The 17,923-nt window shown below is 43.0% G+C and overlaps 1 protein-coding gene across 8 annotated transcripts in view; it reads right to left on the bottom strand.

The window, feature by feature from the left end:
- mpp7a (MAGUK p55 scaffold protein 7a) overlaps positions 1-17,923 on the bottom strand; it is a 63,830-nt gene that overhangs the window by 16,872 nt on the left and 29,035 nt on the right. For 5 of the 8 annotated variants that reach the window (XM_076887937.1, XM_076887939.1, XM_076887940.1 and 2 more), the window contains exons 2-7: positions 16,635-16,797; positions 7,966-8,084; positions 3,897-3,974; positions 2,680-2,760; positions 586-717; positions 348-429 (exon numbers count right to left, since the gene is read on the bottom strand). In XM_076887937.1, coding sequence (XP_076744052.1) covers positions 348-429; positions 586-717; positions 2,680-2,760; positions 3,897-3,974; positions 7,966-8,084; positions 16,635-16,686 — 544 coding nt within the window. In that variant the 5' untranslated portion in view covers positions 16,687-16,797. Of the gene's footprint in view, positions 1-347; positions 430-585; positions 718-2,679; positions 2,761-3,896; positions 3,975-7,965; positions 8,085-8,293; positions 8,432-16,634; positions 16,798-17,923 lie in introns of those variants that run through there. The other 3 variants (XM_076887938.1, XM_076887943.1, XM_076887944.1) reach the window with 2 other exon arrangements.

Raw genomic sequence — 17,923 nt, 5'->3', positions numbered from 1 at the left:
ATGAGTCATGAAAGTGATTCCTTCACAAACATCAAAACTGCCCTTTTTGAAACACGGCATCCAGGGAAATGGGTGCAGAAAAACCAACAGTGTGATCGGACAGGTATACCAACGCCTCCATGTCCACTGTTGTGTGCTGGGTTTGTGTTGCATACAAATGACATCATGGGACTTTTAAATGAGTTGCTATAACGACCCCATGTAAACTGAGGTGCTACACAGTGACAGAAAATGACAGAAAACTGAGTAGAATCGAGTACACACACACACACACACACACACACACACACACACACACACACACACACAGGCAAACTTATAAAAGAGAGAAAAAGGCTGGAACCAACCACTTCTGTCAGCTGGCCCTCCCTTCATGATCCGGGCCACAATGATGGCACCTGTGCTCTCATCACGTCTTATTGTTGCTCCCTATAAAAGAAAAATAGTCATTATAACAGCATTTCTACCTTTATGACATTATGATGTGCAAGTCAAACAGCAATGACCTAAAATCACTGTAAAGATGAAAATTAAGGCGTAGAGACAGATAGATACTGCACACAGGATGATTGTTAAGTTACTTACCAGTGGCTCCTTGTTCTTGACCAATCTTATAATTTTCACAGAATCTTCATCGTCATCGATGTCTTCAGGCAGCGGAGGTAGTTCGGGGTCATACTTCTTTTGGGCAACTGCGTCGTGGACGGACAGGAGGCTCTAGAAAAAGGAGAAAATAGGATTTATGGGAGGAAACACAAAACAGGCAAGGGTTATCTGTCAAGCCACGAAGGCCTCAACTTTACCCCAGTCCACTTAGCTAAATAAAGTATGGCCATGCATGCTATTAAGAGTCCGATCTATCACTTCCTTTTTTAAGCAGGACAGAGACACTGCAGACTGCAGGGAGGATGGTTATGAATTGGGTTGTCTCCCTCATGTGCTGGGTGATGGATTTGAAAGCATTCAAGGCCAGAGCTTGTAGATGAACAAGCATTAATTGCCATTAGGCCCGTGCTCTCCCTCCATACATCTCTCTGATTAAAGGCAACCCAGGCTCGCCCTGCACCATTGCTCAGCAAGAGCTGCAAATGTGACCACCACAAAATCCACACTTTGCAGGGTAAGGTGGTGAAGACTCAAAAGCAAAGTTCTCAGCTCAGATATTTCACACTTTCACGAGCAGGCATAAAAAGAGACGGGACGCAGACGGGAATGATGCCATTCAGGAGACATTCATTTTTCAAAGTATTTAACAACCGCGTGTCCGGACCAAGATGCAGCTAGATGCGTGCTGCTTTTTCTGTGGTTTAGAGGGGGGGAAAAATTGAGAAAAACATCTTCCAACCAAAGTGCCAGACAAAAGTAGAGGGGTGGAGAGCAAGAGAAACAGGGAAGAAAGAGAAGGATATGGTGAGAAGAGAAGCAGTGTGTTTTATGACATGGGAGCATGCTGCAGTACAGCATTCAAGATGTTGCTAACTGGGAGCAGATGAGAGGAGGAGACACAACTGGAGCTATGTGAGTAGTCTTTGGAAGGCAAAGAGTCTGTATTACCTTATTATAACTAAAAATAATAACTTCTTTCGATCAAGAGAATCCCAAATGAATAACACATGTAAAGAAAATCTCACAGCCAGGAAATCTTTAAAAATGGTTGGTTTTGATCCTAGTTCAGAGATAAAATGCCACTCCTCTCCAGCTTGTCTTCTTTGGCTTGTGCTGCTACACCGTCTGCCAAAATTCACCAGCCAGCAATGGAGGAAGCAGTAGCAGAAAGAACATTTTCCATTGTTTGGTGGGGAATTGCTTGGCTGACCCCATTCTGCACTGGAGCTGAGAGACCACTGCACAACTACAGCAGCAATTATATGTGTTAGGTGCAGGGGAAAAACATAGTAATGAGCCAAATGAGTACCAGTTTGCTGGAGGTGTGTGTGGAGTTGCTGATTCTATGTCTAAAATATGTGCTGCCTGGTGAAATATGTGTGTCTGTACCTATAGCACCTGTAAAAAACACATGCTCCACACTTGTCTTTGAACAGATTAATGTAGTTGTTCTTAATGTGTTTGGAGAATTTAGGAAATGAATCATAATTACCAGCTCAGACATTGAAAAATCCATGTTTGGGAACCACCATCTCTTGAATTCCTGCTGTTTGACACTGATAGGTATTAAATATTTGCATGTACTGTAAGTGTGTGTGTGTGTGCTATGTTGGGGGAGAACTAGAGAGCTGTTGTTTCTGGCAGAGCCCAAACAAGCATGACGACAGCGCATTAAAAACGGAGCCTGTCCAACTCTGCTTCTATCCTGCCGTCGTGAAGGCAGCTCTGTCTGGCTGAGACACCTGGAGGCCCTGATGGATGGCCCCAGTTATGCATTAGAAAATAAAAATGTGTAAATTTATTTGTAGCTGTCTGCATCTGGCTAACGAGGTCAGCAACGGCAGCCAAGAAAACGAGACAAGGCCTGGATCTAACAGGCGTGTTATTTTGTGTACAGCACGATGATTGTAACGCTTTAATGTGGCTGCTGTGCAAACAGCAAAGATCCAGAGCCAGAATTGCCAAATGCTTTGCTGTTTTTTGGATGGAATAATACAATCCTCCACAAAGAGAATATGTGGTTTTAGTTTGTTAAAACCTGCTCAGTACAAAATAAGCAAATCCTTTACTCACCTTTACATGTGGGTTTGCCAGCAGTTTAAGAAGCTCTTTGACATCCTGACTGGCTGATTTGCCTTCCAGCTCATCAGACACCTGAAAATAGTCAAGGACACAATGTTCACACAACTGTGCTCAGACCATTAAGCATGCTTCTCTTTTTCAGGTGTGCATGTGAACATTCAATGCTTCGACAAGAAGACAACAGCAGTCTGTATAATGAAAAACCAATGGTAGAGGTTTGTAATTAACAGTTCAACTCTGCAAGGTGTGCTTTGTGTCAGTAATGAATAGAGGACTTGCATTTAGAGAGATAAACATACTAGTTATGCTTTATCTAAAGAAGTTATGTTGGTGTATCTTCTATTTGTATCATATTGTATTAAGACATAAAAATGCAGCTCTTTCAGTTACAGGATTTATCTGCAGCTTCATCTTGTCTTAAATAAGGTAAATCGCAGCTGGAGGCAAGGCCACACTTTGTCATGTGGCCTAGAACTCCCACCTACTGGCACCTGCCCTTTGATAAATCTTCTATTGTACCAGATCATTTTCCAATGAGAATCTCAAGAACTAAAGAAAACAGTCAGTTAAACCTGGAAACAATGGGAGCTCTGAGAGCATCACTGATTTATGGAAGATCCTCCTGGACTTGGTTGTAGTGTGGAAAGGAGCAGCAAGCCATCCCACACAGTAAAAACTGACATGAAAGCCACTTGACACTGATGAACCCTTTCTCTGTGTTTGTATTTTTCGTATCTGACCCTGCAGGAATAAAATGCAGACCAATGCTCTCTGATGGCACCAAGTGATCTGTCCAAGTAACAGCAGAGTTTGTATTAAGATGTTTGGAAGTCAGCCAGAAGAGGAAAACGGTTTTCCAACAGGGAGAAGGATACAAGTCAGCCATAAAAACCATACAGTTCTAGATCAGTGGCCATCATTTGAACTATTTATTGATGATGTGGTGTGTCTCACTTGCTTACACCAACGGCACTGGCCATGCTGGTTTCACTTGAGCGGTGGCAGTCACTTGCTGGGAGTTCTAGACAGTACGGCCGGGGCCAGACGAGGGTTGAAGTGTCATTTTATGTTAGTCAATAAATTAAACCTCCATTAACCGAAACCCATCTAGACAGACACTGTTCACCAAAGGTTCCTTTAATCGATTCATTTGCCTCCCAGCCAATAAAAAGATCGATCAGTTTAAACATGTTTTTTAAAACACTTACGTCACGTGCCAGAGGTGCAGCTCCTTCCAGGACAGGGGCGGGCTTGCTCTCTTCATAGTGCTGCAGCCGTTCGTGGATCTGAAAGGACAGATTGTATTCATTATTAAGGTAGTTATTGAGATAGTAGTGAGCACATGTGGAAGAAAAAGTGTGCACGCTGGAAGCCATGTGCACATCTCCAAACAGACATGTGAGAAAACATGTACAACCTTCATCAGCACCATCTTGTACATACACAGAGTTCATTAAATCATGTCCTTAAATACCAAAAGCACACACAAAGATCTTTCACTCCCTCGATCCACTAAGTATTTCAGTTAGCTTAGCCACTGTACAAACAATCCAGTTTTCCACCATGCATTCGATATGTCCCAGTGGCCCCGTGATGATTCCAAATCATTTCAACAGTCTGGTGAAATTGGCTAAACATTTCCTTATCAGCCTCAGCGCTGTGACTGCACAGTGTTGAGAGACAGAGCTGCGTCTCTGGAGAGTTGCTAAAATGGAAAGTAAGCCTGACTCGTGCGCTCACTTTCACTCATTTATACACGCAAAACCACTTCATCATATGTGGAGCAGAGATGGAATAATTTATATACACACAAAGCACACGTTCACACCCACGCACACAACGTCAAAGGCACAGTTGCACACTTGTGCCTACGCACACACAGACTCACAAAAAACACTACAGATATCCCATTTGTGATTTAAAAGCAGCTGCGCAGGAATGCATTGACAGCCTACAGGCTGCTGTCAGGTCCCATCAAGGAACAGACAGGGACAGCTTTCCTCCCAGCAGCCACTCCTGCGTCTCTCCTTCCTCAGGCCCAGCATGGTGAAGGGGATCTGGGCCACGGGTCTGACTGATAGCTGGGCCCCGAGCCTGGAGCTTCCAGCTGGATGTCCTAGAAAGCATTCCAGGAGGATGGTGGAACAGAGGAGCCTCTGGCTGAGGAGAGAGTGACAGAGACGCTCTGGGCCACTTCTATATCTAAAGGGCCAAATCCACACATGCGGGAGTGCACACACACACACACACACACACACACACACACACACACACACACACACACACACACACACACACACACACACACACACACACACACACACACACACACACACACACAGATGGAGCAGTGACAATGTGTGACAGAAAATCACTCAGCAGGACAGAAAAAGACAAGAAAAGCAGTTTGTTTGCTGTCACACTGAACGGCTACAGATGCTTTGTGCAATTAAAACATCTGTTTTAGGAATGTTAGACATAGTTTTTACTCCTCGCAACACAGGTGATTATGTTTTAAAGCTAGATGGTAGCAGTACTGTAAATACGGAGGAAAGCAAGTCAGAATCACTGACAGTTGAATGTTCTGACACAGTCACAGGACGGTATTTGTCCTCAATGTTTTTGGCCCTGGTAGAAGTTCTGATTAGCAATAACATGAGCAGCATGTGTAGATGAGTTGATTTGAGTCTCTTCAAGCTGTCATCTGGCTTCGATAATCACCAGGGACCAACACCAAAATCCAAAACATGATGTCATTCAAAAACATTACCCAAACACCAAATGTCACCCATCAAAATCACTTTTATAACTTTCCAGTGAAGAAAACGCGACGCAACGACGTGTGAAATGTCTTTACATCGTCTCTCCCCATCAAGATTCCAGTTTAAATCTTGGCCTTAAACAGCTACAGCCATTTCAGCTGGACTTATCCATACAGTCTGCCGAGATAAATCACAGCGTGTTAGGACTCTGTCTTGGCCAGCACAACAGTCATGTTTCAAGGTCAGCTTAGAAGTTCAAATCCTGCATAAAGCCGTTATTACTCAGCAATAAAACACGGTGCATTAGGCGTGTCGTGGAGGTAAACATGTTTTTCCCCTGTGGACATGCTGATGGATGTTAGGACTGCTGTTGATGCTTCGGCAACCTGTCATGCTGTAAACTTTTTTAGACCCCCAATTATCTCAGAATTAATCCTGAGATAAATGGGGGTCAAATCACTCTATAACACTATATAAAACAGTGCTAACTGCATCTTGTGAACATCATCTATAAGCCCTAACATTATGGCTAACTAGTTTTATTTTTCTTTCCACTGAGTTATTGGTTTGAAATAATCTGTCACTAGTTTGCTAACATGAACTAATGTAATGTTTAGGGTCAGGGTTGCACACTTTGGAGACTTTTCAAAATACCCGAAGACATAAAACATAGTATTTAAGCAGGCTTAAGACCTCTGCCCAGAAAACTTCACATCACATCCTTTACAAGCTGAACATCTTTTTCAAAGTGACCCGGAGCAAAACCCTGTGACAGACTGGCGACCTGTCCACGGTGTACCCTGCTTCTCGCCCTAAGACAGCTGGGATAGGCTCCACAGTCCCCCCGCAACTCTGAAAAGCAGCAGAGAATGGATGGAGGGATGGATGAAACTGGAGTAATGGCTGTGGGATTTTCCTTGATTACCAATACAGACAATACAAAATGATAGAATAGGGACTGGTTGACCTGTAGCTTTCTTCTTGTTTTAATTGTCCCTCCAGTGTGCTTGACATGGTTCAAAAAGTTTTTCAGTAGTCAACAGCATACTGTGACCTGTCTGCTGCAATATGGAGTTTCCTTCTTCCTTCCCCTGTCCCTATCATAACCTTGCATTTGGCTTCATCTATCATCATCTAGCCACTTTTGGCTCATTTCAGAGGTACTTGTTTGTGAACAACGTGCTTGATCCGGTAAATCTGGGCTGCAGTCGACCATTGAACTTTAATGAAAATATTTGGAAGGCAGCCTAAATCCAAAGTAAGACAGTGCAAGGAAGGGGATATATTTTGGATTCAAGTGAGGCTTTTAAAATATAAATAAGCACCTGGCTCGTGTCATGAGAATATTTTCTAGCAACAAACAGATGTAAATAAAAGCTGAAAGATGATATCGGACAATAATTCTTTCATCTCTGTAACATAATCGGATTAGGATGGATGTGAGACGTCCCGACCATCTGGTGAGTACAGGTGAGAGAGACAGAAAGAGCATATGTCTGGTTTAAGTCTTCATGTTACTCTGAATTCTCTACTTCTTTCTTGTTTCTCTCTCCATCTGTGACACCTCCTCCTCTGGACCGTCTCTCTCCTTCCAGACAGAGTGACCAACAACTGGTTGTAATTACCCAGGTGAGGCAATTACAACCAGTGAGCGACCTGGGTTGGGAAGCCTGTCAGATTAACTTGATGTGTGTGTTTTCTCTCTGCTGTTTAGCCATTCTTTCGTATCCCCTCTACAACCTTACACAAATCCCAAATAAAGGTGGACTGTGGAGATTTGGTGGCCGAGCTTTAGGAAGAGGATAATTAAGGTTTTATTAATGGTGTGTCCATGATGTTAGCCTGAATGCTGCATCTGGTTTCTGAGTAAGACGAGATGGTTGTTTAGTACTTGTGTGCGTTTTAAAGTCTGCCCGTCTGTCCATTTGGCTCACTAGGATGGCTCAGTTAATCAGTCAGACACAGCAGTCGAGCAGCTATTACATTTATTTACTGAATAATAAAGAATGGAAAGCCGATTTGCAGGAAACTACCCCATGTTTAGGGGGGAAAATTGTTCTCTATTTAACAACAAAAATCAGAGAAAGATTTCAGACAAACCTTCTCCCCAATCTCTGCAGCTATCTAGTTTAACAGGCAGTAACCAAACCACAGGCCCCTTCCTGCTGGTAGAGGAAGGAATTAGAAGATCTGGGCAGGTAGATGGTGCAATAGGACTGTAATTCATGAATAATAATTGCTTTGGAGGCCGGGGGCTCCTCTTTTCAAGACTTTTTATGTGACTAATTTAGTTGTCTGCCTTCTTGACAATAAACTTTGTACACAATCTACATGTGCAATTAAAGCTAGGCTTGGTTAAACTGAGGTATTCATATGTATAGCACTTAAATGAAATTACTTAAGTGTTTTAAGTGTATTTAAGAGTTATCAGTGCGTGCATATATGAGTTAAACAACACGTGATTTTCTGAAAAATATGTAGGCGAAATTCCTATAACTCTATTTGTTTGTTGTACCTTAACAAGTGAGTGGAGACTTCTCTCTCCAAACATATCCTGAAGGAAGGTGTTGTCCTCAGAGCAGTTGACATGAGGCTGCAGCTGGGATGGCAGGGCCGCCAGCAGCTCATACAGACCTGCAGAAGGAAAGAGGAAGCAGGAGAGGTCAGTGTGGTAGTGGGAGGTGTGAGTTGTTGCATGCACAGCAAAAGACACAAGTGCTGTATGTGTGCATGAATACATATACACCCAACACACCCAGAGTCAGGCAGAAAGCAGATGCACACGTAAAAACAAAACACACAAAGTCCTGTACTAGTGCCTTTAGGAAGGAGTACATACTTACACAGACTACAGCTCTAATTATAATCTGTGGATGCTCTTCCTTTTCCTTCCATGCTGATTCTATTACGCATTAAAAAAAACAGAAACAAAAATGTATGGTTCAAACTTCTACGAGCGACAAAACAGACGATGATATCCCTCCCTTTCTTGCCACTGGAAAGAAGAGGAAACGTAAAGGCAATAAACTATTTCCCTTCCCCCGCCTTTACTTCTTGCTTTTGTTCCAGCCCTTCCTGTTGTTTGAGGGACGCTTCTGTCCATGATTAGAAACAACTGAAAAAAAACAGGGAATAAATCTGAATCCTCTCAGAACAGCGGATGCTGAAATCCACAAGGCCTTTCAGGGTTTTACTCACCCAGCTTATAAAAAGAATGAAGATTTCAAATTCAATTTAAAGAGAACCAGACTGGGGAGCTGATGGTTTCAAGATTAAGCAGGGGGGAGGTGAAGCACTCAAGACGGAGAGAGCACAAAACCAGTGAGTGAGTGGGGTTACATCCAAACACAACACAGTCTTGGAGCACAGCTGATGGAGACTGGTAGCAGATACTTGTTTGCTGCTCACTTCTGGTCCTCAGCGTGGCTGTGATCCACCAAACTAGGTGATGCATTAAAGGTCAGGCTCATACTGAATGCAGTCAAGCTGCATCAAAGACCCCTTCACTAATTCTCCAGAAAAGGCCCCCCAGTTTCAAACTCCACAAACACAACCACACGGTGCTTTAAAGCCTTTGAACTAACACTGATCACGTGAAGAAGTTCTAAACATATCCACAGCAGAGCCACTGAAACGTCAAAACAAAGACAAGTAGCTTGGCTACCTCTCTGAGAGTGTCTTTCATCAGAGCACAGGGCAACAGAGAGAAAGGAGAGAGCAAAAAATCACCACAGACAGAAGCAGAGTAAGTCAGAGCTGAAAAGGACTGATTGATGGTTGACGTTGACTGCTGGACGAGCGACTGACTGAACTGGGTTCTGACCAGGTTAGAGTCAGTGTGTACTGGCAGCTCTGGACGTTTTGTGGGAGAGCTTATGTCATGCTCTCCATCTGCTGCTGTTGGGCACCAGGATACATCAGTATGATATCCTGTCCTTTTCTCTAAACCCTGACATGATTCCTGTGCAGTGTTAGCGCCTCATACCTCACCGTTTCTCTGGAGAAAAAAAAAGGGGGGAAGAGAGACCAAGAGAACTTTTACACATAATGATGCAGGCCAGATGCAGGTTCTGGTGTCCTCATCACCAGAAAGTTTGCTTTGTAGCTAACAAAAGCCGACTGAGGGCAGCTGGCCCTCTCAATCATTTACAACTTGGAACTCTCTACAGAACATCTCACATAATATATTCAACTAAAGGATTTAAAGAGACATGGGATGAGGTGATGGGTGTAGAAAGGGCTGCTAAGGGAGCCCACTTCCCACACTATACTGATCTTCTTACAAAATACGAACTGATGAAAACAAACTCGTTTGAATAGAGGAAATGAACGCTGGGTTTTGTCTTTCTCCCAGGTGCTCGGTGAATTATGGACCCCCCTCAATATACGGGGGGATTTACGAGGTTTGCCAGACTGCTGGGGGAATAGTGTTGTGACAACATATTTCAAACACTGCCTTGTGAACATGTCTGAGAGTCATGTTCACTAATCCACTTGAGGCTTGATTTACCTTCTTGTTCTCCAGTTGAGAGAGGAGGAAAGACAGCCTCAAGCAACAGCTTTACTGACAAAGCAGTAGACTTGATAGTAAAAGATACTTATTTGAATTTTTTTTTGCCAAACTTGCTGAAAAAAACGGTTTTCAGTGAACTTTGATAAAAGAAATTACAGAAGAGGATGTACTGATGGATAACTGCAATCACACTGAGGAGCGTGAATTTTTGTCAGGCATGTGTTTGGTGTTTTGCTGACAGATTTGACATGTTTTGAGTATAAATGTGGGAACAGGGTGACAGCAGAAGTTGCAGACTGATGGATTTGGATGGAAAATCTCAAAACCCCATTATTTGTCACTATGACCTGCCAGTTTAATAAGCTAGAACTGTCAGATGACATACAAGGGCCCAAATAGCAGACAGGTCTGGCCCGGATCTGGTGTCAAGCCGGCACTGCTGGCTGACTTCTGGCATGGTAAGTGATATGTCATCCAGATATGGGCCAGGCCTGGCATAGATGGCACTGTTTATGTGATGGCATGCCACATTTGGCCCGATGTGGTTTGGTGTATGTGGCCCAGGCTCATAGAAAATAGGTCTGGCCCGGATCTGGGATCAAGCTGGCACTTCTGACTGACTGGTGTCATGGCAGGGTGTATGTCAACCAGATGTGGGCCAGGTCTGGCAATGATGGCACTATTTATGTTCCTATTTTCCTATTTTAGTTAGAAGACCCAAATGCCATGTTGCAATACTATACTGCTATGGTAGCCAACGTTTCAAATGCAGGTTTGACAGGTTTATGAGTGTACACTTTATCCAAAACCTAGTGACAGTTTACTCATGTTTACCACTGGGTGGCTGTAGTTCAGGAGGTAGAGCAGGTCATCTACTGATCAGAAGCTTAGTGATTCGATCCCTGGCTCCTCCAGTCTGCATGTCAAGAGTGTGAATGTGTACGAATGTAGGTAGGAAGCACTGAGTTAAGAATCAGTCCATTCACTGTCTGAACACAGTTTCGTCATGTTACTTTTGTTCTATTATGTTCCAGCACATGTTGTTATTACATGGCTTGATTAAGGTACACATTAGGCTGATATCTGGGGCCAGAGGTGAAACTGTTCTGGGCCAGCACAGGGCCAGCAGTGTGTCTGCAACTGGCCCTGTGCTGGCCCATGTGTGGGCCACCTCTGGTAACCTGATCTGGGCCACCAAAGGGCCGTCATTCTTTGTGGTATGTGTGCCACGTGTAAGCACAATGTGTGGGCCAGATCCGGGCCTTACAAATTTTGCTATGTGGGGATGTGTGCTGCATACAAATTCAGGAAAATACACATCAAAACACAAACATTTTGATGAAATGTATCTACAAATTGAAGTTTACAGACATACTTACAGTTTTTAGAGGTTAACATTTTTCAAGTTATTAAATTTATATGAATTATTATATAAACAATGGCGTGGCTTTTTGGCAACAAATCATAGGTATGGAAAATGTCATTTTTCCCACTCATCAAGTCAGGAACTCCCTTTAAAAAACACACATTAGTAATTTAATGTGTGTGACACCATCCCTACCATATTGTCTGTTTTCTTCTCATGATTCTTTTAAAGTCAGGTGTCACAGTGTAAGTACCATATTCTTTATTTCCTCCTGAAGTTTAGCTTAGATTCATTTCTCTTACCTCTGAATAAATCTATGGAAGTGCTTGTTTGTATAAGCCTTTGTGTTGTTGAATGTAACTTCCTTTACTCTATGTCCTCTTTGTCTATGTGTTATTGTCTGAGTTTATTCTCTCCTTTTTTTTCAGTTCCTACCTCTTTCATTTTAAATGTTGGTTCCTCTTTGGGCTTTCACTTTTAAAGATAGATTTGGCAGAAAAATGAGTTTCATTCTAATTAAGGATGGGAATCAATAACAAGTTCTTGTAGAGAAACAGTTCCCAGTAGTCCAAGTCCTTGGAACCGTTAATGTGTTTGCCTATCGATTCCACTTATCCACTTGCACTTGCTCTACAATCAGCGGGTGTTAAAGTGCAAATGATATCCAGGACAGAAACAACTGTACTATGCTCTTAACACAACTTTGGCTCTTTGCAAGTATCTGCATAGACAACATGCTAATGCTAAGCTAGCCAAGAACCTAAAGTGATGTTAAAGCTGAGTGAATGGCAACCCCAGACCCTGAACTTCAACAGATTACAAACAGACGAGCACAAACCTTTGAGCATACAGTCTGTAATTAATTTGAACAAATGTAATGTCTTTGAGATCCTACTTAACAATGGTGACAACAGCTGATATTGATAATGGAATCAGAATCAATAAATTCTGATCAATTCCCATCCATACTTCCAAGGATGGCTGGGCTGTCCCTTAGAGACAGGATGAGGAGCTCGGAGTAGAGCAGCTGCTGCTCCGCATTTAAAGGAGTCAGATAAATAAGGGATCTGACTAGGATGCCATCTGGATGCCTGCTAGATGAAGTACAGTGGGGCAAAAAAGTACTTAGTCAGCCACCGATTGTGCAAGTTCCCCCACCTAAAATGATGACAGAGGTCAGTAATTTGCACCAGAGGTACACTTCAACTGTGAGAGACAGAATGTGAAAAAAAAATCCATGAATCCACATGGTAGGATTTGTAAAGAATTTATTCGTAAATCAGGGTGGAAAATAAGTATTTGGTCAATAACAAAAATACAACTCAATACTTTTGTTGAAATTTCCCAATTCTTTGAATCTTTGGGCTGAAGGAAGGACAATACTCGGTGTATTTATGCTCAATCAACAATCATTTATTTCCATACAATTCAACACTTAAGAGCATAAGGACCATCATGATGGGGAGACCTGCCTGAAGAGGGTCACAGCAGTCTCAAAATGGTGACGGGTTATTCAGCTTCTTATAGTCTCTGGTGGCCCCCACCTAGTCGTAAAAGCCTAAACATTACATTCTTTCTCTCTTACGGCGCCTAAGTTATGACCTCGGCTCCCTGTCTTTCTGCTCTTCTGAAAGGTGGGGGTATGGAATGTGGTCTATCTCCCCTGTCTTAGACACCAAGTCTCCTGCTTACAACCTTCTTTTTATGATTCAACAATAGAGCATGTCAAGAAAACAGTGTAACACATTCCCAGCAGATCAAGGATACAGAGTGATGCACATTTATCTAATGAACTAATATGTGAATATGTTCTGTTAACTCAAAAGTATAATGAGAACTAAACTACATACAGATCACACACTCTATATTAAAGGGTATAATATGATCTACAGCAGTATTCTAATTCAACTACTTTGATTACATATATAAGGTAACATATAGTAACAGAATAATCTAATACTTTGTAACATAACCTTTGTTGGCAATAACAGAGGTCAAACGTTTACTATAGGTCTTTACCAGGTTTGCACACACAGTAGCTGGTATTTTGGCCCATTCCTCCATGCAGATCTTCTCGAGAGCAGTGACGTTTTGGGGCTGTCGCCGAGCAACACGGACTTTCAACTCCCGCCACAGATTTTCTATGGGGTTGAGGTCTGGAGACTGGCTAGGCCACTCCAGGACTTTCAACAGGACTTTCAAATGCTTCTTACGGAGCCACTCCTTTGTTGCCCGGGCGGTGTTTTGGATCATTGTCATGTTGGAAGACCCAGCCTCGTTTCATCTTCAAAGTTCTCACTGATGGAAGGAGGTTTTGGCTCAAGATCTCACGATACATGGCCCCATTCATTCTGTCCTTAACACGGATCAGTCGTCCTGTCCCCTTGGCAGAAAAACAGCCCCATAGCATGATGTTTCCACCCCCATGCTTCACAGTAGGTATGGTGTTCTTGGGATGCAACTCAGTATTCTTCTTCCTCCAAACACGACGAGTTGAGTTTATACCAAAAAGTTCTACTTTGGTTTCATCTGACCACATGACATTCTCCCAATCCTCTGCTGTATCATCCATGTGCTCTCTGGCAAACTTCAGACGGGCCTGGACATGCACTGGCTTCAGCAGCGGAACACGTCTGGCACTGCGGGATTTGATTCCCTGCCGTTGTAGTGTGTTACTGATGGTGACCTTTGTTACTTTGGTCCCAGCTCTCTGCAGGTCATTCACCAGGTCCCCCCGTGTGGTTCTGGGATCTTTGCTCACCGTTCTCATGATCATTTTGACCCCACGGGATGAGATCTTGCGTGGAGCCCCAGATCGAGGGAGATTATCAGTGGTCTTGTATGTCTTCCATTTTCTGATGATTGCTCCCACAGTTGATTTTTTCACACCAAGCTGCTTGCCTATTGTAGATTCACTCTTCCCAGTCTGGTGCAGGTCTACCATACTTTTCCTGGTGTCCTTCGAAAGCTCTTTGGTCTTGGCCATGGCGGAGTTTGGAGTCTGACTGTTTGAGGCTGTGGACAGGTGTCTTTTATACAGATGATGAGTTCAAACAGGTGCCATTCATACAGGTAACGAGTGGGGGACAGAAAAGCTTCTTACAGAAGACGTTACAGGTCTGTGAGAGCCAGAGATTTTCCTTGTTTGTGGTGACCAAATACTTATTTTCCACCCTGATTTACGAATAAATTCTTTACAAATCCTACCATGTGGATTCATGGATTTTTTTTTCACATTCTGTCTCTCACAGTTGAAGTGTACCTCTGGTGCAAATTACTGACCTCTGTCATCATTTTAAGTGGGGGAACTTGCACAATCGGTGGCTGACTAAATACTTTTTTGCCCCACTGTATTTTGGGCATGTCCTACCATGGGGTAACCCCAGAGCAGACCAATGACTTGCTGGAGAGATTATATCTGTTGATTGGCTCTGTTGAAGTCTTGGTGTCCCCTAGAAGAGCCTCCTTTCTCTGACTAAAGATAAGGCAGCCAGGGTGAGGGAAGTCTGGGCTTCTCTGCTCAGGCTGCTGCTGCTTAACTACGATACAGGGTGATTGATGGATGGATGGATGTTGTTCATTCTTCGTGTGGTAGGAAGGTGTGATCGCGTAATACCTTGCTATGGGTGCAACAAACCTCAGCATAGCACAAACCTTTCTCCCCATGCCATAACTGCCGTTCACTTTAGTTTATCTCAGTTTCTCATTTCTTCTCTCTCGTGCTTGGCCTCTCACTCGTCACACGATTCTGCAGAGTTTCATCATCATCATTTTTGTGGCTTATTTGTGGTAGCAGAGCAACCTTTAAAACCAGGGCATGGCAAATATAAAACTACATTGCAGAAAGGAAATTCAATAAAATATTATCTATCATATGTCTTCCAGCTGGAAGTACAGATTGTATTGAAACAGATTAAACAACAGTGGTGCACCAGGAGTCATCATATTTTTTAAGATGTTATTTCCTTATTACATTTTGAAGCTGTAGTTTTAAGTCACAGCTGATCTAAAAATGTATTTATCAATTAAATGGTTGCTTTTTTTCTTGAAAACTATGAATTCTTTTTTCCATCATTCTCACAGAACTTTGGCTCCTAAATCAACAGCTTTCTTAGGATACCAGGAGTAATACTACCAGTAATCTGTGCGAACGTCGGTCACTCCCTATGCCAGGCTAACCACAAGCATTTATGACTTCTCCCAACCTGTAACACAACATTCATCCATAATGCTCATTAGTTTTCACCTGCACACACAACTTCACGGCTTTCTACTTTGCCTCTACAAATTTCCAGAACAACAGGACCTTTGGTTACTAGTAAATGGACTGATTCTTATATAGCGCTTTTCTACTCTCCCAGAGCACTCAAAGCACAACATGCCACATTCCCCCCCATTCATTCTTCTATACTTCAGGGATGTTTAGCAAACATTCACACACATTCACGCTGCGACGGATGTATTGGAGAGCAACCGGGGGTTAGAATCTTGCTCAAGGATTTTTGGCATGCAGACTAGGGGGAGCCAGGGATCGAACCACCAACCTTCCAATGAGTAGCTGACCTGATCTATCACCTGAGCTACAGCCACCCTGGTGCTCTTTACTCTGTTAAAAGTCTGGACACAGAAAAACACACGCTCTTTATCCATCAGCGTAAGACTTAATGTCTCTCCTCCTTTTGTCCTCATGCTGTTCGGAGCTTGTCGGGTCAAGACCTCTGTGTGTGCGTGCACAGTGATGTAGCTGCCCATTAAGCCGGTCTGAGAGGAGGAAAGCGTTCCTGAGGGGAGAGGTGGTGATTTCTGCCAGCTGTCTCTGTGATGACAAGTCTGACATGTTCCTCGTTCTGACATCACACACACGCACTCCTCACAACTGGAAGGCGAGAGCACGGTGTATGTATTTTAACATCGTTTTGCTCTATGTTGTTAAACTGTAAATTCACAGCAGTATGCTTTTCATTGAGCTGGGCACAAAATGGAGCGAAAATAGACTTTGGTTTATTTTCCAACCGCAGTTTTACATGGTCCACTCGAGTCAAGAAAAAGTACCCTGAGGCACACGAATAGTAATTCTTTTCTACACTGAAATTAAATTTGGGCTCCCCTTGAAGTGGTGGGCGCACCAACAGGCTATACTGACATTTAAATAAAGATGTATTCATTTTTCAGCTGAGGTCAGACTTGCATTCATACTCTTCTATTTGTATGCTGTGGAGCCACATAATAGCATGAATCAAATAAGTCCTTTAGCAATTTCTTCTATAAGACACATATTAGTAGTGTTGCTGATTGTGTTCCTTGCCTGAGGGTCCGTTACCTGGCTCATGGCCGGTTCCGGTGGCCAGGGCAGGCATGCCTCCTGCCGGCTACTTCCTGGTTCTCCTCAGACTGTGGAAAATGGCGTCAGGAGCTCCTCGGAAGCAATCTCCAGCTGAATCTGAGGATGGGCTTTATGCCATAGAGCCCTGCAAGAGAACAAGAATTTTGAGCCTACTTGTGGCAGAACAGATGTATATGTCTGAGTATGTGTTTAGGGATTACACTGGCATCTGTAACCATGGATATAAATATATATATTATAAAACATATATTTGTCTCTGTAGGTGAGCCAGTGCATGTGCGTTGACAGTGTGTTCACAATTTACTTCTGGTGTTTACAACGCATTACTTTTTCTGCTGCTACTTTTCAGCTTATATATCCCCCTGAATCACAACATAAGGAAACCAAGCAGCTAATGTGCATCAGTGTGGACAACACACACGTATTCTGCTCATTTCCAACTCCATGTCTTTATTCTTGGATTCTATTGAAATAGTTTTCCATTATCCAGAGCTCAAACTAATCCTTTTTTCTCTCCTTCTGTTCATCCTCTGCATGGGTTGGAGTTTCAGCTACTTTACCACAACCTTTAATAAATTTTATGTATATAAGACTGTATCACAGCAACAGTCACATCAAGGCGCTTATTGTAAGCTAAATACCCTACAATAATAGAGAGAAAACCCCGACAATCAGACAACGCCGTATTAGAAAACATTTAGCATCAGTGGGAACTACAATCTTTAACAGGAAGAAAACCTCCAGCTCTGTACAAACACATGTAGAGTTTGAGCCTACGCAGCAAAATAGAAACAAACATGAAAAGTCTTAAGGCATGCTGCACCATCTTTTTCTTCATTTTTTGTTGCATGTGAAGGGGAATGACCACATTCTCAACTGTTAGTGTCTGTTCAGACCACAAGAAAATCTGATGGTCATGGGAGGAGTAAAGTGACACCTTGCCATGTTGATAAAGGTCAAGCTCTGCTTAGTTGCAATGAGCTGTTCCTCCATGTATCCATGTAAAGCCTGACATCTCCAAATGGTTCTCCCACCATCTAGTGGGAACTGTTGCAACTGCAGGGAGTGTTCACCCTAAAAACCCCAGCTGGGGTGCAACCTGAAGGACTTTTCCTCAACAAACCACCTGTATGTGTGTAAGTCAGAAGATCTTGTCTGCATGTACGAAAACACATCTGGGTGATGGAAAGGTGCACAGACTGTTTTTCTTCTTCTCTTTTCAAAAACAATCCTTTCTGCTGGGCCTGCGG

The sequence above is a fragment of the Maylandia zebra genome, linkage group LG9, assembly GCF_041146795.1.
Source record: "Maylandia zebra isolate NMK-2024a linkage group LG9, Mzebra_GT3a, whole genome shotgun sequence".
Taxonomy (NCBI): Eukaryota; Metazoa; Chordata; class Actinopteri; order Cichliformes; family Cichlidae; genus Maylandia; species Maylandia zebra.
This window is presented reverse-complemented; position numbering and strand designations above follow the sequence as displayed.